The sequence below is a fragment of the Arvicanthis niloticus genome, chromosome 1, assembly GCF_011762505.2.
Source record: "Arvicanthis niloticus isolate mArvNil1 chromosome 1, mArvNil1.pat.X, whole genome shotgun sequence".
Taxonomy (NCBI): domain Eukaryota; kingdom Metazoa; phylum Chordata; class Mammalia; order Rodentia; family Muridae; genus Arvicanthis; species Arvicanthis niloticus.
The window spans coordinates 119,132,910-119,160,765 of record NC_047658.1 but is presented as its reverse complement, the minus strand read 5'-3'; the positions used below and the strand labels follow the sequence as shown (position 1 = coordinate 119,160,765).

General features: G+C 50.5%; 2 protein-coding genes across 5 annotated transcripts; one reads left to right on the top strand and one right to left on the bottom strand.

Moving 5' to 3' along the window:
• Positions 1-62: 62 nt before the first annotated feature.
• Tmem132a (transmembrane protein 132A) lies at positions 63-11,803 on the top strand. 4 transcript variants are annotated; one of them, XM_034512268.2, is made up of 12 exons: positions 63-322; positions 2,545-2,759; positions 3,034-3,252; positions 3,846-4,177; positions 5,361-5,510; positions 5,833-6,028; positions 6,127-6,270; positions 7,801-8,003; positions 9,226-9,499; positions 9,869-10,060; positions 10,473-11,424; positions 11,539-11,803. In XM_034512268.2, exons 1-12 carry the CDS (start codon positions 235-237, stop codon positions 11,637-11,639), a joined length of 3,066 nt encoding a protein of 1,021 aa, XP_034368159.1. In that variant the 5' UTR covers positions 63-234; the 3' UTR covers positions 11,640-11,803. The 4 variants fall into 4 exon arrangements, with proteins under 4 accessions (XP_034368159.1, XP_034368150.1, XP_034368176.1 ...); XM_034512259.2 differs by having other exon boundaries at positions 64-322; positions 5,830-6,028; XM_034512285.2 differs by having other exon boundaries at positions 64-322; positions 10,473-11,803.
• Slc15a3 (solute carrier family 15 member 3) lies at positions 9,055-27,117 on the bottom strand. Its single transcript, XM_034512294.2, has 8 exons — positions 25,949-27,117; positions 21,515-21,798; positions 16,376-16,520; positions 15,305-15,412; positions 14,619-14,787; positions 13,664-13,822; positions 12,334-12,489; positions 9,055-11,996 (listed from the first exon to the last, which is right to left on the bottom strand). Exons 1-8 carry the CDS (start codon positions 26,498-26,500, stop codon positions 11,842-11,844), a joined length of 1,728 nt encoding a protein of 575 aa, XP_034368185.1. The 5' UTR covers positions 26,501-27,117; the 3' UTR covers positions 9,055-11,841.
• Positions 27,118-27,856: the final 739 nt, after the last annotated feature.

Sequence of the window (27,856 nt, the reverse complement as noted above, 5' to 3'; positions counted from 1 at the left end):
TCCGCAGGGCACTAGGACCCGGCGGGGCGAAGGGGACAGCCCATGTGCCTGCGTTCCCTCCCACCCCACTGCTCCCGCTCCATTGTCTGGGAACTGCAGCCGCGGGCTGGCGGCGCAGGGAACTGGCTGGCCAGAGCGGCCGGCGCGGAGCGGGCGCGGGAGATGTGAGGCCAGATCGCAGCCACCTGAGCCGCGCGCCCGTTACCCGCCTTTGGTGGGAAGGAGTGCGCCTCAATGACTGAACACGCGGCTGCGGCCCCTCGGGGGCCCTACGGTGCCTGGCTTTGCCTCCTGGTGGCTCTCGCCCTGGAAATCGTGAGAGGTCAGAGGGAAGGGAGGGGAGTTAAGGGGAGGGGCGACCTGGCCTTTCCTGGCCGAGGCGATGCGCCCGTGATGCCCCCAAGCCTCTGGGGTCTGGAACCAAACCTAGAGCGATGCCCTGGAGAGGTCTAACCTTGGGAAACCGGCTCCCAGCCAACAGCCCCTTTGCCTTTTCTGTGCACCATGTGGATGCTCCTACCTGAGCCTAAGGTCTTCTCACTCCCATCTTCATCAGCTCAGTCCCAACTCCTCTGCGAGCCCCTCTCCAGCCCTGACATCTAACCGGACTGCCCGGCTTCCCCATGTAACACCTCTCCCTCACCTGCTTTTCTAGACCCCAATAGCCCGCCAGTTAGTTACAGGAATGCAAAACAGCCTCTTTGCCTGGGACCCAAGAGATATGCTTCTTTCTGTCCCTGTTCTAAGGAGATCTCCAACCTTGGAGTCTTCTGGGAGAGTCCCAGCCTTGCGTTTCCGAGCCCTTGTGGGTGTACCCATCAGTGGGTAAGGAAGAGGCAGCAGCTACTGCGTGCCTGACATGAGCTGGGACTGAAAGGTTGGAAGATGTTATGGAAATTGGGAGATGGTGAAGTAATCTCTACTCTTCTGCCTCCATCAAGAGGGCTGGACTCCCAGTGATGGGAGACCATGGAAGTCCGTGGGAGGCAGGCTACTGAGCATCTTGTAATTATGGAAGCATTGAATTAGAAGGTGGACGGGAGCCACCCTAAGGGCCAACAGTCTCTCACTTGTTACCCTTAGGGATATTGGTGCGCGGGTGTGTGTGCGCGGGGGGTGGGGGTGGGGGGTGGGGGGGGTGGGGTGGGGGGTGCTCTAGAGAAAAGCTGTGGCTCTTAGAGGGCTGCCTCTGGAACTTCTTTCAGGTACCTGCTCCACACCCTGCAGAACCAGTGGGAGTCCTAATAACCCCTCCACAGTGAGGGGAGGAAAGCTTTGTCATTCCGCTCACTAACAATCTCACTTCACGTATAATCTACCAATTTTACAAAGCCCTCGGCTGCCCACCGGATTATGAAATACTCCCACCCCTTGGGCCAGTGAGGAAACCCAGGCTTCAAGATGCTGGTGACTGGCCCATCTTTCATGGAGTAGAGCTAGGTCATAAAGTCCCCCAAACCCTCTTCAGGGAGAGTCGAGGGAATTCCAGAATGAGTAAGACGAGCCTGGGGTTGACATAATTTAGGAGAGGCAGCCGAGCCAGGTATATTGTGGCACTTGTGGTTTTAGGTACTCTGGAGAAACGGGAGGATCGTTCCCCATCTTAGAAAAGCAGGAGCAGTAAGCAGAGCCAGGACAAGGGTCTAGCAAGGGGCTGGATGACCACAGAAGGCTTCCTCGAGGAGGCAGAATGTACTCTTGATCCTGAAGGAGGGTGGGGGTCCCTTGTGAAGCCCACATAGGCATGCTGGTGTTGCATTGGATGGAAAGGCTGGGTAGCTAGGTGGTGAATTCTTTACTGGCTTCTCAGGTTCACTGCAGGTTGGAGAACCCTCATAGATCATTTTTTAAAATCCATTAAGTGGAATTAGTAGTAATAGAACTTAATCCAGTAGAATTGTGTGAGAACTGAAAGAGTTACTACATGTAAAATTGAATCTGTGTGGGGTTAAGTGCTTTAAAAATTGTTACTCTTTGGGGATTATAGTACAAATCAATATGGCCATAATGGACCTTTGTGCTTTTTATGAACAAATATTCCATCTCCTCAGGTTTGTGTTCCCAGGCTTTGTGAGTGCCGGTAGCTTCACTGACTCCTTGGTTCCCTCCCCAGTTCTCATTCCTGAAGCCCAGTCCCCAGCTAGGACTAGGGCTTGATCCCAAGAAGGGATCAAGTTTGGAAATTTGCTGTGGGTGTGCCATGACAGTAATTGGACATGGAGGGGGTGACCAGCCATGCCCACCAAAGGACACAGGCACAACAAAAAGAGTCTTCATTTCTACAGAGCTCAACTGGGAGCCATCTTTTACTGAGTAGTTCCCAGTGCAGGAGGAGTTCTGCCCTCCAAATGTCCTATTTTGTGAGGCTCTCAGTACCTCAGTCACCTCATCCGTGAAATGGGATGATTCCTCTGCATCTGGGAGATGGTACATTTGTAGTCCACTTTGCCCTCTCCTCCCCAGCCCCATAGTGAGAATGAAGCCCTGTTCAACCTCTGCAAGTTCTGTAGCCATCCAACGTCTCCCTTCCTTATTCCTCTTCAGTTGACGGTAACCATGACACCCTGGACCCCATCTACCTGCCTGTGGCCCTGGAACTCCTGGATGCCCCTGAGCATTTTCGTGTGCAGCAGGTGGGCCACTACCCACCTGCCAACTCTTCCCTGGGCTCCCGCTCTGAGACCTTCCTGCTCATGCAGCCCTGGCCCAGGGCACAGCCGCTTCTCCGGGCTTCCTACCCACCTTTTGCCACTCAGCAGGTAAGGACAGAGCCTGGGGACTCCCAGGCAAAAGATACTCATAGGGTTCTTGGGCTCTTCTCATTTTTCTATCTAAGTACCAACAAGGGCTTGGGCGCATTAAGATGATGTGGCCATAGATAACTTTTCCCATTCTCTACACAGGAAGACTGAGGCCTCTAATCTCCTGCTACATTGAGATTAGAAGCCTGAAATCCCATCTTCCCAGACCTGGCTTTTGTGTTATCTGTCTCTCCACCCGACCCTGCATTTGAGCATGCTTGTCCTTTTCCAGGTGGTCCCTCCTAGGGTCACCGAGCCCCACCGGCGGCCTGTCCCTTGGGATGTGCGGGCTGTTTCCGTGGAAGCAGCGGTGACTCCAGCAGAGCCCTATGCCCGTGTCCTCTTCCACCTCAAAGGGCAGGATTGGCCACCAGGACCTGGCAGCTTGCCCTGTGCCCGACTACATGCCACACACCCTGCAGGCACTGCCCACCAGGCCTGCCGCTTCCAGGTGAGCGAATTGTTTCTGCTGCTGCACCCATGCAGGTGTGGTGCCAGGGTGGAAAGGAAAGGACTCTACCACAGTCTGAGAGTCTAGGAGCATTGCCACCTGGCTCTGATTTGGTTCCCGATTGCTCTCTGAGAGGGTCCCTTGAGGATTTCAGTCCATGGTACATGGCTTTGGGCACATAATGTCCCTGAGGCACCAGTTCCCACCTATAGGGAACCAGAGAAGAAAGGAATGAGACAAATGTTAGAGTCATCAACAGAGCCATTAACTTTCATGTGTAGTGATGGGACTTTTGTGGGTTCTATTTCTACTATTGTGCAGTTGGTCCCAAACACCCACTGGAGAGAACAGTTTCTTGCTTTTGATATTCTGAGCTCTAGGCAAGTCCTGGGGTGCGGTAAAGATTATCCCATTTTGCTGAAGAGTGACCTACAGAGTAATCTGACACCTAGACCTGGTGGGTCTCTAGTTTATGGTGGCACCCAGGAGACATCCTTGGCTCTGTCTTTCCTGGGTTTTTCTGCCAACGGAGCAAGACTCCTCCCACCCTTCCCAGGGCCAACCACAGCCTTTGCTCTCATTGTGTTTTGCAGCCATCTCTGGGTGCCTGTGTGGTGGAACTGGAATTCCCCTCTCACTGGTTCTCCCAAAGTGCCACCACAAGGGCCGAACTGGCCTACACGCTGGAGCCTGCAGGCGAGGGCCCTGGGGGCTGTGGCCCTGGCACGGAGGAGGAACCCAGAGAACAGGCTCTCCCAGTGGGTGGTGTGGAGCTGCACCCCGAAGATCCCCCACAGTACCAGGAGGTACCTCTGGATGAAGTAGTCACTTTGCGTGCACCTGATGTGCCAATGAGGCCTGGCCAGCTCTTCACCGCCACTCTCCTACTTCGACACAACTTCACTGCCAGCCTTCTTACTCTGCGGTGAGTATCGGGCCCCTGTGGGTGGAAGAGGTAATAGGGGCTTAAGTAGGAAGACAACAGGTTTCTAGTTTTCCTGTGGTCTCACTGGAGCTCTGGGTCTCCACCAACCGTGAGTTTTGCATAAAAGTCCCAAGCAGAGAATTGGAAGATACTGTGCTAGGCACAATCCAGAAGTAGAAAGCCTCCCTGGGACTTCATGTCCTGGGGTAGAGGAGACAGGAGAGGCTTGGACCCTGAGAAGTGTAGTGTCCAGTGTTGGGTTATGTTCAAATGATGGTAAGATGGATATCTGTCTGGGCTTGAGTATCTATAAGTTTCTCCTTCTTGCCACTCTTGCTGAGGGGGGCAGCCTTTGGACAAAGCCCACTCCTTCCTATCAAAGACCCCCATTCTGTTATCCTTTTTTATAGGAAGCTACTCCCAAGCATCCTCTCTCCTACCCAGTGAAGCTGGCAAGGATGTATAATGTAACTTCTCTTCTACATTTGTGGGTCTGTGGGAGTTCCCACTCCATGTGTCTCTACCTACCTCTCATGCCTACTCAGTCTCCAATATCCATTGGCTCCACAAGTACACGAACTGTGTCTCTATACTGGAGTTGTTGCACAGAAGTGTGCAAGGCCCCACCCCCATCTGTACCAGGGACTGGAAGAGAAAACATGAACTAAATTAGACAGTGTGCGGTTGGGTGCTCAGCTGAAGCTGTGATGAACCCCGAGGACTTGGTCCGGTGGGCAGAGTAAGGGGAAAACCATCTACTACCTACAAGGAATGGTGTTTAGGAAGAAAGTTAGACTAGGCTGTGGGTGTAGCCTGGGCAAAGGCCTGAGGACATGAATGTGAGCTGGGGTGGGGTGGGTTGACTCTTGGCATGGCCCAAACCTAAAATGTATGATGAGATGTCACTGCCCCTATTGAGTCTGAGCGAGGACCTGGAGGCTCTGGAACACCAGGCCTGGGCTTCAGCTTGTAGTCAGTAGAGTGTTGTAAGTGGCTTTGAGGTGGGTAGAAAAAGGAGCATGATGTGACCTGTCTTGAGTCGGGGGTCTTCTGGGAGGAATAAAAGGAGATTCCTGTTGGAACTGGGAAGGCCAGACAGGGGGTAACATCTCTGGCTCCTTATCTGCCTTCCCAAAGCAATTGGCAGCTCAGTCTCCATCTTGACCAACAACCCTTTTTGCAGGATCAAGGTGAAGAAAGGGCTGCAGGTGACAGCTGCCCGCCCAGCCCAACCCACCTTCTGGACTGCTAAGCTAGACCGCTTCAAGGGCTCAAAGCACCACACCAGCCTGATCACCTGTCACCGCACTGGGCCTGCAGGGCCAGATTCCAGGTGCCTAGAGAGTTCTAACCCTAGAGTGTTGGGAACAGGTTTGGGGATCTGATGGATGCCCCACCCCACCCCAGTGAGCATTTGGGGACACAGATTAGTGGTTCTGTGGATCTTAAGAGGGGCCTAAAGGTCAAGTTGGGCTCTGTAACCAGGATGCAGGCTTAGGCTCTGTCACTTTCCACTGTGATCTTGGGAGACTCACATCACCTCTGTGCCTTGGCCTTCTTGCCAGTCAAATGGGGATAATTGTAGAGCCTGTTTATAAATGCAGGGGGTACCTGGCAGCTGACAAACACTCAGCTCATCTTTCTTCTTCCAGCAGCCCCCTTGAACTGTCTGAGTTCCTGTGGGTAGACTTTGCGGTGGAGAATAGCACTGGTGGGGGTGTGGCAGTCACTCGCCCTGTCACATGGCAGCTGGAGTACCCAGGTCAGGCCCCCGAAGCCGAGAAGGACAAAATGGTGTGGGAGATCCTGGTGTCTGAGCGAGACATCAGAGCCCTCATCCCTCTGGCCAAGGTAAGAGCCTGCCCTCTGAGCTCAGCTTCACTGGAAACCTGCTCCCAGGAACTCCAGAAGGAGAGAGCCCTGAAACTAAATGCCCCTTATACCCTCAGGCTGAAGAGCTGGTGAACACGGCTCCATTGACTGGAGTGCCCCAGCGTATCCCTGTGCGCCTTGTCACTGTGGACAGTGGGGGAGCCCTGGAGGAGGTGACAGAGCACATTGGCTGTGAGTCAGCCAATACACAGGTCCTGCAGGTGAGTGGCAGCACTTGTCTCTGTGAGTCTGCACAGCCAAACAAAATAGCTTTGTTTCTTTCTGCAGTATATCTCTAAGTGAACAGCTTCTTAACCACAAACCTCATGGCAGGGACATGATGTCAACCTTTTTTTTTTTTTTTTTTTTTTTTTTTTTTTTTTTGTCCCAATCATCATCTCTCTAGAGTATAGCGGGAACCCTCAAAGCTCAGCCTTCAGCTTTTTATTTTTATTTTTTTAATTTTTTTTGTTTTTCAAGGTGGTTTCTCTGTGTAGCCCTGGCTGTCCTGGAACTCACTCTGTAGACCAGGCTGGCCTTGAACTCATAGAGATCCTCCTGCCTCTGTGTCCCAAGCACTGGGATTAAAGGCGTGCGCCACTACTGCCCAGGCTTGAGCTTATTTTTACATTGATTATCCAGTCGTCCATCTTGGCCCTGGCCAGGGAGCCAGGCTGGACCACTGGATATGCTTTGGAGTCAGGGAGGTCTTGAGGAGACCTGTGTTAGTTACTTTTCTCACTGCTGAGACAAAATGCCTGACAAAAGCAGCTTAGGAAGGAAGGGCATATTCCGGCTCATAGTTCGAGGGTACGGTCCATTACGGCAGGAAAGAAAGTGTAGGAGCTGGAGGCTCACATGGCACTGTAGTCAGGAGGCAGAAAGATGAATACTGGTACTCAGATAGAAGGATTTCTTCCATCTCAGTGAGCTCAGTCTAGGAATTCCCTCACAGACATGTCTCTAGATTTGTCTGCTGGCGACTTCTAGGTCTTGTCAAGTTGACAGTATTAATCATCACAACCCATCTTTGTTACTAGCTATGTGGTCATATGCAAGTATCTTAACCACTCTGAGCCTCCAGTCCCCCTCAGTTTTAACATATTATTAGGTTGCTGGAAGAAATAAAGGTACCCAAGACAATACCCAGTGATAGCAAGAACTAAAGTATTAGCAGTTTCTGCTGTTATAATATGATGACTTAATCATAATAAGCACTGTTGTAATGACCAGGGGTGGGGGGTTGAGAGGGTAGATAGCTTTCTCTGTCTCGAGGTCCTAGTGAGAAAGTATTGACCCAGATCCCAGGCAGCAGTGACAGCACCTTGGGGGCCCCTGAGTGGATAGGTGGGTCTGTCTAGCCCCTCTGCCTTCACCCACTTAGCTGTAGCTGGCTGTTAGGTGTCTCCAGCACCAATGTCTGAGATTGGCACGGAGGAGCTAAAGTTGTAAGTTCAACCCAGACGCTGATAGGAGGACCCTGCTACGCTGTGTTATGTTGCATGTGAATGGCTCAGCTCATCCCTCGGAGAACCTAAAGTATGGCCTGATGTCCCTGGAGTGGGTTTTGGTTGTACAGCAAAATACTTTAAGCTAAGAGCAGTGAGTCCCCCCCATCCAGCCCACCACAAAGCACTTATTTGTGATCAGAGCTGAATTTGAGTTGTAGCCCTGCTTATGGCTGGAGTAGGTGATGCGGTATGGTATCAGTGCCTGTCATTTCTGCCTCACCCCATCTCTGCCTTCCATAGGTATCTGAGGCCTGTGATGCTGTGTTCGTGGCTGGCCAGGAGAGCCGGGGTGCCAAGGGTGTGAGGGTGGACTTCTGGTGGCGCCGACTTCGGGCCTCACTGAAGCTGACTGTATGGGCCCCAGTCCTCCCCCTGCGCATTGAGCTGACTGACACCACTCTGGAACAAATCCGAGGCTGGAGGGTCCCAGGCCCAGCAGAAGGGTGAGTGCAGACCTGCAGGAGCCCATAGGACATAGACCTTAGTGAATTCCTTCTGGGACTAAAGGTACTCAGCGGACACTTCTGTGGACCCAGGTTGGGGTCTGCAACACTGCTCTCTACTTGGAATGCCTTCTGTCCATCCAGCCTGTATTAATTACTTTCCCATGTTGCCATGACAACATATTTGATAAAAGAAACTTAAGAAACACAGGGTTTATTTTGGCTCACAGTTCAAAGTACAGCCCACTGTGGTGGGCCAATCATAGTGGCAGGAGTTTAGACAGCTGGATAGGCCACACTGCATCCAAAGTCAGGAAGCAGGGGGATGAATGGATGGATGGATGGATGGATGGATGGACGGATGGATGGATGGATGAATGGACGGATGCTGGTGCTCATCTCAAGTTAAACTTCTTATTCAGTAGTGGGACCCCCACTGATGAGATGGTACTGCCGATAGTGCATCTTCCCACCTTGGTCACCCTGATTAAAAAGCTACCTTGATGTCATGCCCAGAGATTTGTCTCCTAGATGATTCTAGGTTTTTGTCAATATTAGCTATCACCCTACCTTTGACCATCAGAACCCTGGAGGCTGTAGTGTAAACTGGCAACCTCTATACTCCCTCTCCCCCTGCTTCCGCGTCTGCTGTAACACATACAGATTCTTTTTGCTTGGCTTTTCTGTCCACCCTTCAGTTCTACATTCTGTCCCTGAGAATGTTCACTATTCAAAGCCTTGAATGGCCCCAAGCTCCATAGAAATCAATGACACTGGGTAGTGAGTTTCACCAGAAACTGAGAGCAAGGATGAGGTGTGCTGTCAGGAATGTAGCTCTTAGGCTCTGTAGAAACTGAGTTGTCACCCCATTGCCTTGTTTCCTTCCCACTCTAGAGGTATACAGAAACAGCGGCAGCCAACCGCTGACAGGCACCAAAGACAACCAAAGACAGGCACATTCTGGCATCACTAACCTGAGCAGAAAGACTCGGCACCCAGAAAGGAGAGTACTCAGGACAGAGTTTGAAGAACAGGAGGCAAACACCACTAGTCTTGTTACTATTGTTATTTTATCATTTGTGCAAGTTGAGGCTGGAACAAGGCATTAAAATTCCATCTAGAACCTTTAGATAGGTGGCTGGGCAGGGTCTTGCTGAGTTTGGAGTTTGGGGAAGGTGCGGCATCCAGTGGGCGGGGCCCTCACTGACGCCCCTCCCCGCAGGCAGTTGGAGCCTGAGGCTGCTGTTGAGGAGGTCGAGCGGCGCTCCCGTGGTTGCCGCCTGCAGTACCAAAGAGCTGGTGTGCGCTTCTTGGTGCCCTTTGCGGCTCACCCGCTGGATGGTGGCCGCCGCCTCACCCACCTACTAGGTCCTGACTGGTTGCTGGATGTGAGTCACCTCGTGGCAGCCCATGCCCACGTGCAAGATCCTCGTATAGCCTCCTTGGAAGATGGCCGCATCCTAGTGGGACGGGAGCCTGGAGTCACCTCTATCGAGGTGAGCCGCCCCAGGGGATGCTAAAGGGCAAGACTTTATCCCCTTCTCCCAGGGTACTGGTGTCCCCAGACTGTTCATGGTTAGATGTGGAGGCTGCAGAAGGGGCTTCTTGTGGCTGAGGAGAATAGGTGGGCAGTCTGGGAGGCACAGGGGCTGAATGAGAATGGAGTTCACTATAGGAAATGCTATTGGTATGAAGGGCTAGGTTATAGGTATGTAGGGACCAGGCGTCTGGAAAAAGGACACTGTCCTCTGGTGTGGATTGGAGTCTTTATGTGTTAGAGTGTAGAGATGATGATGCCAAAACAGGGTACTTTAGGGAGACTGTGTATGGGACAACCCCCATTTTCAATTGCTTCCCACTCTTAGGTTCGTTCCCCGCTATCTGACTCCATCCTGGGGGAGCAGGCACTGGCGGTGACAGACGACAAGGTCTCAGTGCTGGATCTGCGAGTGCAGCCAGTGATGGGCATCTCACTGTCCCTGAGCCGGGGCATGTCCCACCCTGGAGAGGTCACAGCCACATGCTGGGCCCAGTCAGCTCTTCCAGCCCCAAAGCAGGTGATGGCTGGGGGGGGAGACAGCATGGTCAACTGCTATTGATGGGGGGTGATGGAGGAGAAGGAGGATGGGAGGAAGTGGGTCCTGGTACTTGGACCCCTTGCTCTAGGGTTTTCCAAATAAGGCCTACTTCCCTGTGAGGTAGTGAGTTCTCTGGAAGTGGTCAAGCAGTGGCTGGCTGGAGAATGGCGTTGGGAGGTTCATTAGGTTTTCCTGAGGACTCAGACTCCTGGGCTGAGTGGCAGACAGGTGATTGACACGCATCCCCTCTCTCCCTGTGTTTTGTCCATTTGCCTGTGTCTCTGTTTCCTCCGTGCTCTTTCTTCCGTGTGGCCTGTCACTGTGGGAGTGGTCTGTGTGTGCATGCGTGCGTGCCCTCGCGTGTCTCTGCTTGTGTCCGTGTGCCCTGCAGGAGGTGGCCCTCTCCCTGTGGCTGTCCTTCTCTGACCACACTTTGGCCCCAGCCGAGCTCTACGACCGCAATGACCTGGGACTGTCGGTCTCCGCTGAGGAGCCCGGTGCTGTTCTGCCAGCTGAAGAGCAGGGAGCCCAGCTTGGTGTGGTGGTGAGTGGCGTGGGTGCCGAAGGGCTGCCACTACACGTGGCTCTGCACCCACCGGAACCCTGCCGCCGGGGCCGCCATCGAGTTCCCCTGGCCTCAGGCACTGCCTGGCTGGGGCTGCCTCCTTTGCCCACACCAGCTCCTCCTCCTGTCCCCTCCAGCCCTGCCCAGACCCCACCGTTCACAGAATCCACTGTAGAGGGAAAGCGGCAGGTAGCAGGTGATATGGGGGGCCATGTGGGTATTAGGGGCAAGTTTGAGCGGGCAGAGGAAGATGCTGGGAAGGGAGAGAATGAGGCCAAAGAAGAGGAGGAAGATGAGGAAGAGATGGTGCCTGCCCCTCAGCGTGTCACCGACCTAGAGCTGGGAATGTACGCTCTGCTGGGCATCTTCTGTTTGACCATCCTCATCTTCCTGGTCAATGGTGTGGTCTTTGTGTTGCGATACCAGCGCAAGGAGCCTCCTGACAGCGCCACAGACCCTTCCTCCCCTCAGCCACATAACTGGGTCTGGCTGGGCACCAATCAGGAGGAACTGAGTAGGCAGTTGGACCGATGCTCTTCCTCGGGTCCACCCAAGGGGGAGGGCGGCTGCCCCTGTGAAAGTGGGGCAGGAGGGGATGCCTCAACCGTGGCCCCCAGTGCTTCAGAGGGCCCTGCTGGCTCCTCGAGCACCCTGGCCCGCAAAGAAGCCGGGGGACGTCGGAAACGAGTCGAGTTTGTGACATTTGCACCAGCGCCCCCAGCCCAGCTGCCTGAGGAGCCTGTAGGGGCCCCGGCTGTACAGTCCATCCTGGTCGCAGGTGAGGAGGACATCCGCTGGGTGTGCGAGGACATGGGGCTGAAGGACCCAGAGGAGCTTCGAAACTACATGGAAAGGATCCGGGGCAGCTCCTGACTACTCCCTCGCCTGCCAGGTGCAGTTCTGCCCACCAGCTCAGGCACTGGGACCAGTGGGATATCTGGCTGTTCTACTTGCCTGACCCTCACGTTCATCCTCTGGTGCTTGTTGATCTGAGTCCCCTGCTGGGTCTCCTCAGAGACCCCATCCCAGGCCCCTTTCACCCCCACCCCTTGTTGTGGACTATGGTCAAGAGGGAGGGCGCATGCCCCTTATTTATGGGAACCACTTCATTCTACTGTTGGGTACAGAATAAATGAGTAAAGAATGGGCATAGCTGAGTACTGCTGTGACACTCTCTCAGAGTGGATGGAGACCATTAGCTCCTGACCCTGCTGGACGAGCTCTGGGAGGCTGGGTCCTGACGAGTCCTCTCGTATCGACCAGCAATCCAGAGAAACAGGACAGCTGTGACAGCCTGAATGCCGGCTAGCAGGAAGAAGTAACGGTCCATCTGGCAGTTGTTGATGTTCCCTGGGGACAGGAGGGCTGGCATGTGGGTGGGGAGAGGCTCGTTGGGTTAGTAGCTAAAGCCACATACCAGTGGCATGGTCTAAGAGTGCTCAGGAGAGAGCCCTCTGGTATCTTAACTCCCCAAGTGTTTGGTGTGTCTCCCATTCCTCTATTTGAAGGCTTGAAGCAAACATCACACCCCCCTCCAAAAGGTGACCATTCATCAGTAATGGCTGAGTTCCAGAAGCAAGAAGGTTCAAACCTCTGAGGGCCACTGAGTCTAAAGCATTTCTGTTCTTCCTATCCCTAAGCCTCCCTCCAATCCTGTCTTCTCTGGGGAGGATCCCTTCTCACTCACCAAAGTCCTTGGGGCAGTACATCCAGCCCCCAGGAAAGGATAGTAAGGCCACCAAGCCAGAGCCTAGCAGTGAGCCTACCCCGGAAAGGCAAAAGAAGATGCCCATGATTGCACCCTGCATGGAGCGTGGGGCTTCTGAGTAAGCGAACTCCAGACCTGTGGGAGAAACAGAAGGGACTTGAGCTACAGGGCGAGCAGAGATGGGTCCAAGTGGGGAATCACACTCTTCCAAGCTTCTATCCGATTCCCGTGGATGGCTGTGCCCTTATGGCTGGCAGCACCTGCATACCCGTGACATGATGCACGTTATCTGCCCTGCTCACCTGAATCTGATAAGGCACTCGCCCTGGATACCATAAACAGGACCCAAAGCTCTGACTACTTCCCTTCCTCCTGGGTCCCCCAGTGATGGGGATGAGTTACGGTTAAGTCAGCCGCTTTTTCAGCTTCTCCCCCATCTTCTGTGCCCACCTTCTACGCCAGCACCAAATAATTTCCATTCAGCCTCTAAAACAGGTTCCACATGGAGGCCTCCCTTTTTGTCCCATCTCTCCTGGGCCCTGACTGCATCACCCACACTTGGCTAGATGACCCTCTGAAACTTCTTGGAGGCTTCCATTCCTGACTAATGGGAGGAAGGAAAGGTGCTGCTGGCCTCAGGGACCATCCAGGCTCAGCCATTAGACCCACTGTGACTTTGCTCCTCCCACGATCGCTCTCCTCTCCAGTGCCATCCCCCTCCCTCCACACCATGCTCCTGGCCCATGCAGTTATTACATTAAGGTCTTTCCCACACTTGCTGACTTCAGCTTTCCAAGAAGCCTATCATGTCCCTCCCTGCCTTACCCACAGCCCAGCCACATCCTACAGTCCTCAGGCTGGCATTGGTTGTCCTTTTTTTGCTTGGAACTTGAGTTCACGGTTTTATCATCAAGATGTAGAATTTCCACCAGGGCCTAGTGGGAGAGCCTACCCACTGCTTACAGTCCTGGCTCTTTGACCAGGTTGGAACAGGATTCAAGTGCATGCATATACATACATGCATGTGCGTGCACGCATGCACACACACACACACACAAACACACACACAATAGGACACAGTCGTGAATTCCAGAAGGGAAAAAACCCCAAGTGCTGGCTCAACCCCAAGTGCTGGCTCAAGCCTGGAAGCTCCTCCAACCTCACTGGAACAGATGCAGACCTCATTCAAAATCATTGTCCCCTTCCATACAGAATCCACAGTGCTGTGCTATGGTTCCCTTTTAGTCTGGAGGTACACCCAAGCAGAGCTCAGATCCAGTGTGAGAGCCGGGGAGGGAAGCCAGTGTACCTGGGATGCTGGCAAAAATCTCACTGATCCCAATGAGCAGGTACTGGGGGATTTGCCACCAGATAGACAGTGGTGCCGCATAGTATAAGTCCTTCCCAATCAGCTGAGGCACTGTCTGGTTGGCAGCAATGTACTGTAAGCGTTCTTTCTCCAGGACTCCTAAGGGGTTGGGGGGTGGGGGGAGCAAGAGAACTGTCAGACCACTCCAGGCAGTTTAGAACTTGAGTTCCAATACCCCAACCCCCACCTTGCTTGCCAGGAAGCTCAGCTAGGTCTGGCATTTTGTAGGAGTCTCATTAATCCAGTCTGTTATGACATTCTTTGCAAATGAAGAAAGTGAAACTTAGGTTGAGCAATCAGCCCAGAATCACACCGGTGATAATCTGTCAGAGCTGAATCTTAGTCCTAGTATATATGGTTCTCAAGTTGGCCTACTTTTCATAAGATCACATGGCTTCTCTAGAGCAAGGTTAGAGGTGTCATGGCGGTGTTTCCAACCTGGATTTTATCATCTTCTCCCCTTCAGTGCTTGGGAGACACCTTTGCCTTGGTGAATGAATCACAATCAAGATTGGGCTTGCATTCCAGTCCTGGCCCTTCCATTGGCTTATGCAACCCTGGTCAAGTCACCTAACCTTGTGAAGATTCCATCCCCTTACCCAAAAAGCAATAAACTCCCCGGGGATAAAATGCCATAGGATGGTATAACACAAAATACTTTAAAGAGCAGAGCCATAAAAGAATCCAGTTTGTGTTGCACGTGATCAACAAGGCTGTGTTCACTTAGCTTTTTTTTTTCTTTGTTTTCAGACAGTCTCAGGTAGCCAGGTTAGCCTTGAAATCCTGGTCCTTCTGAGTGCTGCAAGTGTGCACCGTCCAGTGACTTTCACTCTCTTATACTATGTCTCAAGGGCAGGACCTCTCAGGGTCTGAATGAACATGATGCATCACGCACCTGCCACAATGATGGAGGTGAACCCAAAGAACATGCCCAGAGCCATCTTCTTCAGAGCTGAGGGCAGCAGCTTGCACTGTAGTAGCAGAGGATCAATCAAGTGGTCCTTGACAGGGACCAGAATCAGTATCACCACAACATTGGCCAGCAGGAGCCAGGCTTCTGGGATCTGGGGGGAAGAGGGCCAGGATAGGCAGGCTAGCTGAGCAGAAAGAGTTCTGGGCTGGACAATATCCCCGAGTAACCCAGGGCTAGTGGTCCTGTTCGAACACCAACATCCATGGAACTCAGTCTTCTCAATTGTCTGACTAGGAGACAGGATTATATCTAGGAAGTCAAAGAAGTTCTTCCTGGACACAACTTTCCATCCTGAGCACAACATGGAAATGGTCCCAGGGAAACAGGAGAAAAGGCAGTGTTGAACAGCGACCTGTGCGTGCACTGAGGGTGCAAAATGGACGGTGAGCAGCAGCACTGGGGAGACCCCTGGCTTGAGCTCTGTGGGCAGCTGCTCATGCTGAGAGAGAGGCTCGGGGTTGCACACACACCCTCCCCCCAGGTGCTTCTCTTGTGTCCTAAGCATGCTGCCTCACTGAGGCCTGGGGTGGGAGGTGCAGCCAGCATTTCTTCCTGTTCACACAGGATGTAGATTCTGGCTCGAGCTGACCATGCACTTACTCTCTTACCCTGTAGTTGCTGCTATCCGATCTCAGTGATAAGGAGATGTTAGGGTTGGTCCGGAAGATGTTGGGGATATGGAGGTGGAGACCTTGTAGGACATAGGTGGACTGCATCTGTGGAGAGATGGAGACGGGTTGGGATGGAGCTGGTCCTTGAACCTCTAGCTCCAGAATGCTTCAGGATAGGCATTCCTTAGCCACAGCCCCAGGGTCCTTCTCCCAGGAAATCAGGGAAAGGCACTTCTACCCTACTTTTCAGTGAGGGGCAGCTTGGGGATGGGGGCTTCTGGTGTTCTCGGGCCATGGGCAGTGCCCACAGAGGGTCCCAGACCTAGCTGCAGCCACTCACGTGCTCTTCCCATTTCTGTCTCCAGGCCTCACACAGGGTGGGTATGGGCAAGTGTTTATTGAAATGGGGAATATAATGGCATGACTGTCTTCACTGAGTGCTGAAGGTTGATACAGCCAGTGGAGAGGTACTGATCTGCCAGAGGACTTTGGAAACAGCTGCTGGAAAGAGCAGGTTTGGTGCCCTCAACCCTCACTGTACCAGACATTGCCAGTCTAGCTGCCCTGGAGTGCAGGGGTTCCAGGAAACTCCTGGCAGGGGACCATACAGGGGGTGCTTTGGGGTCCCTTGGGGCAGCAGCCACTTGTCAACCCCTGCAGAAGGATGTCAATGTCCTGACAGCTGTTATGGACATCTTGCCCATGTCCTTGTATCATGTGGGGCAGTCTGTGCCACCCAGGCTATGATAGGGATCTTAGATTCTCTCTAATGAAGAGGGTGTAGGTAGCTATGGCCTTGTTACCTGGGGGTTCGGAATGGATTAGGTTACTGCCCTCTCTCCACACATGTGAAAGCACGTGCACACATATACGATGTACATATATACACTCACATGTGCATGAAGTCTATGTACACATGCACATGCCTGGACACACACACACACACACACACACACACACACACACACCATTACCCTGGGGAAGTAATGCTATGGGCTTCTAAGACAGAAGCTGAGCCCATGAGGGGCTGGAGTGCCAGGCCCCTGATCAGAAGGCAGAGGTGCCTACCTGGAAATATACCATCCAGTAAGGCACAAGGGTCACCATCACAGGCAGAATCTTCACCAGCACCTGGAAGTTGGCCATATCTTGTGGAGAAGGTCCAGGGTGGTTAGACCTCTGGTCAGGCAACAAGTGGGCACCTTCAGAGTTCCTTGAAGGCAATAGGGAGAGAAAAAAGAGACAGCCACAACTTGACTCTTTAGGACCAAGGCCACTGTTTCTGCCTCTATCATCATCCTCCCAGGATCCCCATTGTGTGAAGGATGGGGGTAGGGAGGGAGGTGAGATGGCTCAGCTGGTAAAGGCACTTTAATCTGAGTTTAATCCCCTGGGTCTACACAGTGGATGGAGAGAACCAACTCCCAGATCTCCCACATCCCAGGCACTCTTCCCCTCCATCACACTGTTCTGAACACCGGCAGCAACTCCATCACCCTTACTATCACCCCCAATAGAAAGGTGATTGATGCCACCCAAGCTATCACAGACTTAACTTCTCTCAAGCTATATACAGCGTTTGGATCGAGGGTGATAAAACCAGGGTCAGAGGAAAGCAGTCTTCAGGGATTTTTTTTTTTTTTTTTTGACCCATGGCATCCACTTACCACAAGAATCACAGCACACACCTGACTCCAAGTCTCCCACAGGTTTGACGTACCTCAGTTCTGTCTGCTGACCCCAAGTCTATCCTTAGTGAACTTAACAGTGAGGTAGAGAGCAGAGAGGCAAAGATGGAAGAACCATTACCAGGAGACCAGATAGACTGTCCACTAATACAACCTTTACCCTTTGCCCTTAGGGTTTCTGAACCTTTCTCATCTGAAAGCCCTGAGCTGTCCTCTGAGACTTCAAAGGGCAAATGTCCAGCTGGTCTTCTTCAGGGACAGTTGCCATCACCTTCTTTCCTCCGAGCATTCTGTGCTGTTCTTTACCAGCATTGTGGTCTGTTTCTCTTGCTAGATCCAAGCTAGCTTTGTGACACTTGGATCATGCCATGCTTTGGAAGGGTAAGCCTCTGCAAGCCTTAAGAAGACCCACAGCTTCTGCTTCCCACCGTCTGGAACATTCCTTCTTAGATTCTCCCTCTTCTCACATCCTAGACACCATCCCCAAAGAAGTGCAAGCAACAGACGAGGCCACACAAAGGGGAAACCGAGGCTGTCACCAGCAGTCCCAGATGAGCTCTGGCCTCACCATCTAGTCCCACCATGTGAGAATGTTCTAGAATCTCGACCTTTGAAGTTCCCAAATAACTTAGGGATGCCAAGAGCAGCAGAAGACAAGCCCTGCTAACCCTAGTTACCTCCAGCATTGGAGAGAGGATGAAAAGCTGGGGCTTGACTTGGTTGCAGTGAGGTTTGTGAGGCAGTAAGAGCTAATTAAAGCACCAGACTCCTTGGCACCTGCACTTCACTGACTGACCTCCAGCAACCGAACAGGCTGGGAAAGGCTGATGCATCCTCCTTCCTCTCTAGATCCCAGTGACCCCGGCTGGGACTGAGTCCAGCCAGGAATTAGAGACAGATCTGCTTGTCATGAGTGGTCAACTGTACATGATAGACTTTTATTCAACTGTAAAGAACAATGAAATTATAAAATCTGAGGGAAATGGGTGGAAGCAGAAAGTATCTTAGGTCTTTCTCACGTATGGATCCTAGCTGCTAACTGTTGCTACTTGTGTATATGTATGTGTGATTGTGTTTAGAAAGAGGACGAGAAAAGGAGAACAAAAGAGGCGTAAGGAAGGGTTAGGGAGAGTGATAGAATGCATGTGATAGAAAGCAGGAAGGGAGGATGGGGGCAGAAGGGTACAGTGGGGAGTGGGGCAAAGAGATGAAGAGGGAAGGGTTAACAAAATTTAGGATGTATCAAAGCCAGAAGGAAACCTGCTATTTTGTAAGCTAATTGAAAAGAGACTGGAGGTACAACAAGATGGTTCAATAGGCCAAGTCTCACCACCTGTGCTTGATCCCTGGGTTCCATATGGTATGAGAGAACAGATTCCCACAAGTATGATCTCCAAATGCATGTTGTAGCAGACGCATGCCTATACACACATACACAAACACACACACACATATAATACACACAAACCACACACATACACAACACACACACATACATACAATACACACAAACCACACACACACCACACATACACAACACACACACACCACACATACACAACACACACACAACACACATACACAACACACACACACCACACATATACAACACATACACACCACACACACATATACAACACACACACACCACACACACATATACAACATACACACAACACACACACATGCACAACACATACATACACAACACACATACACAACACACACAACACACACACATACACAACACATACATACACAATACACACATACCACACATACACAATACACACACAACACACACACATACAAACCACACACACACACACATATACAGCACACACATCACACATACACAACACACACATAACACACACCACACACACATACACAACACACACATCACACACACATACAACACACACATATACAACACACACACCAAACACACACATATACAACACACACATATACAACATACACACCAAACACACACATATACAACACACACATATACAACACACACACATACACAATACACATATACAACACACATACATACACACACATACACAACACACACACATACACAACACATACACACACCACACACAGAGATGTACAAACACATTCACATTTTTAAAAAGAAACAAAGAAAGCTAGAGGATAGTGGTGGTCCCAGCGGCAGTGATGATGTGTTGCTGGGACTCGCAGTAAAAATAAACACTGTCAGCGGATTGGTGATGACAATCGGGATGGGCAGGTAACATGGTGGCCACAGAGAAGTTTCCTGAGATATGATCTGAGTCTTTGGAAAGATGTTATCCTTCCTTGAATCTCAAAGGATGACACAAGGTTCTTAGACAAGAAAAAAAAATCTGGTATTCTCAGAATAAAGGGCAAAGAGCAAAGGGCAAAAGTGGAGCCACAGTTGACCTAATTATTCTACAGTAAACAACCCTGTTATTAAGTAAAATAGAACATTCAGAAAGCAATTGGCATGGCTCCTCCCTCATGAGAGAAGTGGATCGCTAGTGTCCATGGAAATGCTTGGTAGTCAACTTCTGTCCTTTCAGTCCAGTCTTTAAAAACTTTATTTATTCAATGTGCAAATGTGTGTGTATGTGTGTGTGTATATACATGTGTCTGTCTGTGTGTATCTGTATGTATGTATGTGTATATGTGTATGTATGTGTGTATATATGTGTCTGTGTGTATGTGTATATATGTGTATGTATGTGTTTATGTGTGTGTATATATGTATATTTGTATATATGTGTTTGTGTATGTATGTGTATATATATATATATGTATATGTGTGTATGTGTGTGTGCATGTATACTGTTGTTCAGTACATAAGTACAAGTGTCTTAGTTAATTTTAACTGTCAACTTTGTCACACAGGTTAGAGTCACCTAAGAAGAGAGTCTCAACTGAGAGGTTGCCCAGATAAGATTGGCCTGTGGGAACGTCTATAGAAAATCATTTTGATTTTTAATTGATGTAGGAGACCCAGCCCACTGTTGTGGGCACCATTCCCTGGGCAGGTGGTTCAGGGTTGTATAGAAAAAGCCAGCATGAACTTGAACAAACCAGACAGCAGTATTCCTTCATGGTTTCTGCTTTAAGTTCCTGCTCTGACTTTCTTCAGTGATGGGCTATAACCTATAAGTAGAAATAAACCCTTTCCTCCTCTAAGCCCCCCCCCCCCCTTTTGTTACTCTAAGCAGGATTTCTTTGTGTAGCCTTGGCTGCCCTGGAGCTCCTTCTGTAGATCAGGTTGGTCTCTAATTCACAGAGATCCACCTGTCTCTGCCTCCTCAGTGCTGGCTGGGATTAAAGACCTGCACACCATCCCTGCCCAGTTTCTCTCCTTTTTTTTTTTTTTTTTTTTTTTTTTTAAAGATTTATTTATCTCATTTATCTGAATACACTGTAGCTGTCTTCAGACACACCAGAAGAGGGCATCAGATCCCATTACAGATGGTTATGAGCCACCATGTGGTTGCTGGGAATTGAACTCAGGACCTTTGGAAGAGCAGTCAGTGCTCTTAACCACTGAGCCATTTCTCTAGCCCTCTACGTTACTTTTGATCATGGTGTTTGTCACAGCAAAGTGAACTTACAACACTATGTGCACTTTCCTGTGTAGGCTACAGGTGACACTGAGTATCTTTCTTAATTTCTTCTCATCTATTAACATGTTTTTAAATTTGTGGAGGGAGAGAGGAAGGGAGAGAAAGACGGGGGGTGGGTGGGTGGGCAGGGTATAAGTGTACATGGAGACCAGAGAATGCCTGATTGAGATTGGGTCTCTTACTGAATCTGGGGCTAAGCTGTTGACCAGGAAACCAGTGATCCTTCTGTCTCCACTCCCTCCACCCCCAGTGCTAGGATTATAAGCATGCATGTGACCGAGCCTTGCTTTTTACATGGGTTCTAAATTCAACTCCTCGTGCTTATGCAGCAAACACTTTATAAATGAAGATGTCTCTCAAGCCATTGTGTGTGTGTGCATGTGTGTTTACACAGATACAAATGTGTGCATGTGCCTGGAGAGGCCAGAGAATAACATTGGAACCTTGGAGAGGCCAGAGAATAACATTGGGACCTTGAGTTTTATTTTTAGGAATACTGTCTGCCTTCTTTGAGATGCCAATGATCTCATTGGCCTGCAGTTCAAGAATTAGGCTAAGATGGATGTCCAGCAAGTCCCAGGGACTCACCTGTCTCTACCTCCCCAGTGCTGAGACTGTGCCACCATGACAGGCTCTTTTTTTTTTTTTTTTTTTTTTTTGTACTGGGGATGGAACTCAGGTCCTCATAATACTTGGAAGCCAACATCAGCACCTCCATCACTTTCAGTTTAACCACCAGCCTCAGTCATAGTGGCTCTGACCCAGTGTAGAGCAGCTTCTCATTCAGTGCCAACCCTGAAGCTGAACCAGAAAGCCAAGTTGGATTTACCCCACCCCCACCCCAGGGGTGGTGCTTGGCAGCCACTTTTGCCCTTTGATACCTGGAAGAGGGCCGCTGGCAGGGACAGCAGTTTTGGAATGCAAGCTTCAACATAGATGACACTTGGCTGCCTGTTGGGGGTTTGGTGATGAAGACAGGTGTGGCAAAGAGAAAAATGAAGAATGCCAGGCCCACGAGGCCCACGATGATGCTGTAGCCCCATAGGAAGCTGATGTTCTGCTCAATGAAGGCCACCACCAGCAGGGACAGTATGGCACCCAGGTTGATGCTCCAGTAGAACCAGTTGAAGAAGCGGCGGGTGGCATCGCGCCCGAGATCCATCACCTGCCATTCAGCCAGGGATGAGAGTGAGGGAGGACCCAGGGGGGCCTCAGTATACATACATCCCACAGGGATGCCTCTAGGGTCAGCAAGTAAGCACATTGCTAATCTCTGATTGCTAAATATATATAATAAATATCCATTAAATGAAAAATGAACATACTTTTTTTCATGTATATTGTATACATATGTTTGCTTATACATAGGTATACATGTCCTGAGAGTGCTCATGCACATGTGTGGGCATACCTATGGAACTTTGAGGCCTGATATCAGGAATCATCCTCAATTTGCTAGTTCGCCTTATTTGGTGAGGTAGGTTCTCTCAATCAAACCCAGAGTTCACCAATACGGCTAGTCTCTTTAGCCATGTTTTTTTGGGGGGATCCTATCTCTGCTTTGCAAGGCTAGAATTACAAGTGGGCCACCAAGTCCACTTGACAATCTGTGTGGGTTCTGGGAATTCAGACTCTGGTCTTCATACTTGCACAGTGATCATGTTAATTGCTAAGCAATCTCTCCCAGCCATGAATATACCCTTCTCCTGAGAGCCAGTTAACGACGGAAACACTTTCACCCAGCTGTTTTTATATGCTCATGACACACATTGTTTTTTTATTGTCGCCAACTAGGACATACAACAACTGTCTTCAAAGCCATTCTATTCACTTCTGGTTGATTTATTCCTTTGTCTTTGAACAACGCACACTGTGCATTACTTTCATAATCAGCAAAAGTCACGGAAGTCTCAGTTCATTCCGCATTATTAAATGTGACCTATGCTGGCTACTGAAAGATTAGACTGAGACTGATTAAGAATTTCATCTGCAGCTTGAGCTGCAACCTGAATACTGCATGGAAGTTTGCCCCTCTGATGTGCCTCCCTCCCTTCTATCCATGCTCAAACAAAGCTGGAGAAACAGAGAAGGTGGGTGGTGGTGGTTCTAAATGCATAGACTCAGAGCAGGCCTTGACCTTACCAAAAAATATCTTTCACAGATCTTGATCTTAGCAAGGTCAGATCTCACCTTAGGATTTAGGTCAATCCACAGAAGATCCTCCCACTCTGGCCTGCTGTCTTTGGCTATCTGTACTGGGTGCATTTCCAGACCATGACCCCTAGATTCTGATTCAATAGCTCAGAAGAAAGGCCCAGGCGTCTACATTTATAAAAAATTATAAGAACTGAGGGCCACTTCTTAAATGAATCTCTGTGAGAGTGTGTGTGTGCTTACGAGTGCACGTCCTTTGGGGTTTGTCTATGTGTATGCATATGTGTGCATGTGTTTCGGGATGTGTGCATCTAGCCTCAGGTTCTCATGTCTTTGTAGCATGTAGTCTTACCCCTCTACCTTCCATGCTGAAGGTCCAGCTTAGGGTCTCAAGTATGCTACACATGGGCTCTACCACTGAGATATATCCCCATCCCTCTTTGACTTTTATTTTGAAACAAATTTTCACTAAGTAGTAAAGACTGATCTTGAACTCACTCTTTAGCTAATGGAGAATTTACCATTCTCCTTCCCAAACCTCCCAAGTAGCTGGGATTACAGGCCTGTCATACCAGTTCTGGCTAACAGCCATGTTCCAATAACCACCAAATCTCAGAATCCATCACTATCCTTCCACCCTTTCCAAACATGGCATACATACTTCCATTCCTAAGATGATTCTCCCATGCTTTCCTTGCAGCTGTTATGCCATGGAAGAGATAAATGTTTTTCTCCTTATCTAAATGTAAAGTTATAATCTGTACAGATGTGCTTAAAATTGCACTGCCTTGGGGATTCCATCCGGTGCCCTTGGCGAGTGAAGGAGGGGCACGGCTACGTCAGCTTGTGGAAAATCCTTGCCTGGACCTTCAAGCAGAAAGTTGAACACACCCCATTATGTACAGCTACTTCCATTTATTAATTGGAAGTAAGTAGATATGACAAGAGTAGCTTGAAGGGAAAGACCAGGCAGCCCATGTGGGATATAAATGAGTCCTTCTAGAGAAAGCAAATACCTTGTGGAGAATGATGGATAGCCCTTCTTGAAGTCAGCAAGTGTGCTGAACTCACAGCTGCTAGGCATGGCTTTTTTCCAGATGGTACCAGACTCCCCATGTCCCTAGACTGATTACTTCATCTCCTGGATGCTACAGCAGCCTGTCCTGTGCTCAGCTGCACCCAATCTTGTGGCCCTGCCAATCTCTCCACTGCAGTAGAGCCATCTCTAAAGGACTCAAATCCAATGGAGTCTACGTTGCCTCAAGGCAGTCCGGTGTCTCTACATTGTCCCAGGGGGCGAGACACAAAGACAGCAAAGATTATGGGGATGTGAGAAGGGAAAGGAGCCCTTCAACCCAGAGTCTGGTTTGAAACTTCTTATGGGCTGAGATTCAAGAATTGGAGCACAGTGGATTTGTTGTGATGGTTGCCAACACAGAAATAATATTTATCTTGTACATAGTGATTTTATGTTAAAATAACAATGACTGAGCTCAAGAGGTGACTCAGTGAGAAAAGCTGTGGACTTTACAAAGGCTCAGTGATCTGTTGTCTGGGCAACCAGCTCTTCCACCAGAAGGAAGAAGAGGAGACGCTCAGTGTCTGAGGCCCTTGGAAATATGGTAGAAAGGCCACTGATGAGAGACCAGAAAACAGAAATGGTCTCCTTTAGAAAATGTTCTCAAGCTTGGTCCAGGAATCCCAACTGCTAGGGCTGAACTTTGATCGATAGGAACTGCCTAGGTTTGCATGACTCTCATTTGCATAGTTAATATTACCCAACAGAAAACTCTATAAATAGCAGCTCGTGCTAATCTCCCGGAACAGTGCACTACCCATCTGAGCTGTCTCCCTTCATGGGGCCCAAATCACATGCCAGGAATGCCCACAAAGAGACTCATCCTAACCAAATGGACACCCACACATCATTGTCCTGTGCTGCAGGCAGTATAACAGCTACTTCCCAGTCTGCTACCCCTTGTAGCATATTCAATATCAATAAAGTTTTCTTTGTATTCAGTTTTGAAGAGTATGTGTGTTACTTGCCTGCTAGCCCCTGTTAATAGTTGGCTACCCCTATCTACTCCAGGGTTTCAGGGCAGCTGGGAGTGGGCAAGTATTGGGATGTCAATCAAAGAGTAAAGTTAATAGAAGGAACATTCCTTTCCCAACAGGGAAGCTCCTGGTAGCAGGTTGTTCACAAATGCCTGTAACTCAAGCTCTATGGGACCCAGCACCTTCTGTGGACCTCTCCTATGCATCTGCTCACACATGTACACATTCACTTACAAAGACACAAACACACATGAGCAAATGCTATTTTAAAAAAGGGAGATCCTTAGTAAGGACTCTGGTCACAGCGTGTGTGTGTGTGTGTGTGTGTGTGTGTGTGTGTGTGTGTGTGTGTATGGAGGGGGTGCTGGGTTGTGGATGCCAGCCAGAAGACAACTTGTTTAAAACTGTCTACCTTGTGAGTGCTTTTGAGGTAAATTAGAGAGAAGTACAATTCACCAAGTAGCCTGATTGCACTACCACTATCACCTGTCCCCCTTCCATGGCCATCTTGTCTTTCCCGTGGCTGTCTACGTGTGTTTCTGAATTCTGCCTGTGTTTATTCACACCGTGTGTGGCTGTTTTAATAATATCCTCTACTACTGTATTTATTATCAACGATCCTATTTGAGCACAGCTACCAAAACATGGTAAAGCAAGACTTTAAAGTCAGTCATTTACCCCTGCCTCTGGTGTTGCCGGGTGAGAAAAGGCTTGCTGGCCCCTGCACCAGCACCCAAGTCCCACTGACACAATTCAGATAGGGCTCAAGCTGGGACTTGAGACTCAGCTGCTTCACTGTCCCTCAGGACCTGCTCTCTGTTGAAGGCCAGCCTGGAATGCTGGGACCCTGTCTAAAAAAAAAAAAAAAAAAAGGCAATAGGCCTGGGGCATGAGGCATGGCTCAGAGGGCCGTGGGACCTGTGGCTAATCCTACTGAGGCTCCTCCATGACTCTTTCTATAGCAAGCAGCCCATTTGTTTTCATATAAGGAAACTGATGAAGAGAGGGGAAGTGGTTTGTCTGAAGCCCCTCTGCAGGCTAGAACCTCCATCTCAGGATTTCCAGACCCACTTGGCCTCCGTAGCACAACGCCTCTGGCCACTCACCTGGTCAGCCCCGAACGAGGTGAGGTTGCTCCTGACTGAGCTGGCAGCCAGTGCCAGGAGCAGCAACACCAAGTAGAGGGTGGTCGCGCAGTAGGGGCTGGACCTGGAGCCTTGGCAGTTTGTGGATGGGCAGGCAGGTTCTAGTGGCAACTCGGGCATCTCTCCACAGAAAGATCTGCGGCCATCATCGGTGATGGTGGTGAGCAACAAGCCAGAGGTGGCCAGGTAGAGCAGCAGGCTGAGCGAGATAGTGAGGAAACGGCCCAGGTACACGTCGGCCAGCCAGCCTCCGACTGGAGCCAGGAGGTAGGAGGCCCCTAGGAAGAGGAGTGTGGCCCGCGACGCATGCTCGCCATCCCAATTGAAGTTCAAGCTGTTGAGGTAGAGCACGAGGTTGGAGGTGACACCAAAGAAGGCAGCGCGTTCCAGCATCTCCACTAGCAGAACCGCAGCAGCTGCTGTCCGTCTCCATCGTCGGGACCCCCGTGGGCCTCGGGCCACCAGCGGTTGCAGCTCTCCGGACCTGCTTGGCTGCTCTTCGGGCGCGGACATCTTGGGCTTCCTGTCTCCGTGACCCAGACTCTCTCCTCTGCCTTCCCCTCTTGTTCCCTAACCCCTATAGCCCTCTTTTCTCACCCCCTGTCTCCTCGTTTTTCCTCAGGTCCCTTTCTATCTCCACCTTAATTCTCCACTCTCTCCCTCTACTCCCCAGTTCTTTTTCATCTCCCCTGTGCTTTTACCAAGTCGTCTCCTCTCCTTCCTCCACTCTGGCCTAGTCTACCCCCCCAACCCCACCCCATCATCCTGCTTGCTCCACTTCTCTGTCCTCCCGGCCTCCTTTCCTGCTAGTCTCCCCCCTTAGCTGCCTTTTCCAACTGTTGTCTCCTTCTCTTATGACACCTGGGCCTTAATGTCTCCCCTGGCCCTGCCACCTCCTCCACACACTCCTTTTTGTCTGACTGTTTCTCTTCCTCCTCCAGTCCACTCTGGCTCTTCCTCCCAGCTTAACCTCTGTCCCTTTTTCTGCTTCTTAAGAAACTAACTCCGGGCTTCCCCTTTTCACTAGCCCTGTGGCTGCCTACGTCACCCAGTATTTAGGAGAAATGAAAGTCTGTGGATCACAGGGTCCCTTTTCATCCGGCTTTCTAAAAATCTCCCTTCTCTCGGGCTGTTGTCGGCTCTCTTAGCCTGTCTGCCGGCTTTCCCAGGGCCAGGAAGAGAGCCTTCCCTTCAGTTTCATTCCAACTCATTTCCCTTCCTATCCTAAAGCTGCATCCCCCACCGCTGGAGTTTGATTGTCTCTGTAGCTGGGGACTTTGGATGAGGCAGGCAGACACTGAGGGGCATCTTCTGCTCAGAGAGCCAGGTTTGGAGGAAGTTCAGGCTCCTTCAACACTAAGATAAGGTAGTGACGCTGAGATCAGACCGTTGGACCAGTGAAGGCCACACGGAGCATTTGGTAGGCCCAAGTATCCCTTCACAGACCCAGAGACAACCTCAGTAGGGGTGGGGAAGGGAGTTGAGAAGTGACTGGATCCTGGTATCTGAGCCCCAGGGCCCACCACAGCCTGTGTCAAGGGAAGTGCTGACATGCACTTTGCATTGCAAAAGCAGCAGAGGGGAAGGAAGTGGCGCCATATGGGAGCCACAAGATTGACAGGGGCACTGACCTCAGACTAAATCACAGTCACCCCTTACTCAGATCCCTCTGGTGCTTTACAGGAAAATAAAGAAAAGCCAGTCACTTCTTGACCTAAAAGTTTAAAGGGCTCTGACCTTTACCTCTGACTGCATCTCAACCCACTGAATGCGGTCTGCTGATCTTTCTGCTCAGCTCCCAGGCTAAGCCCCTCGGCTGGCTCAGTGCTTTGCTGTCTCTTGTCCTGATAGGCTCTTCCTCAAGCCCTT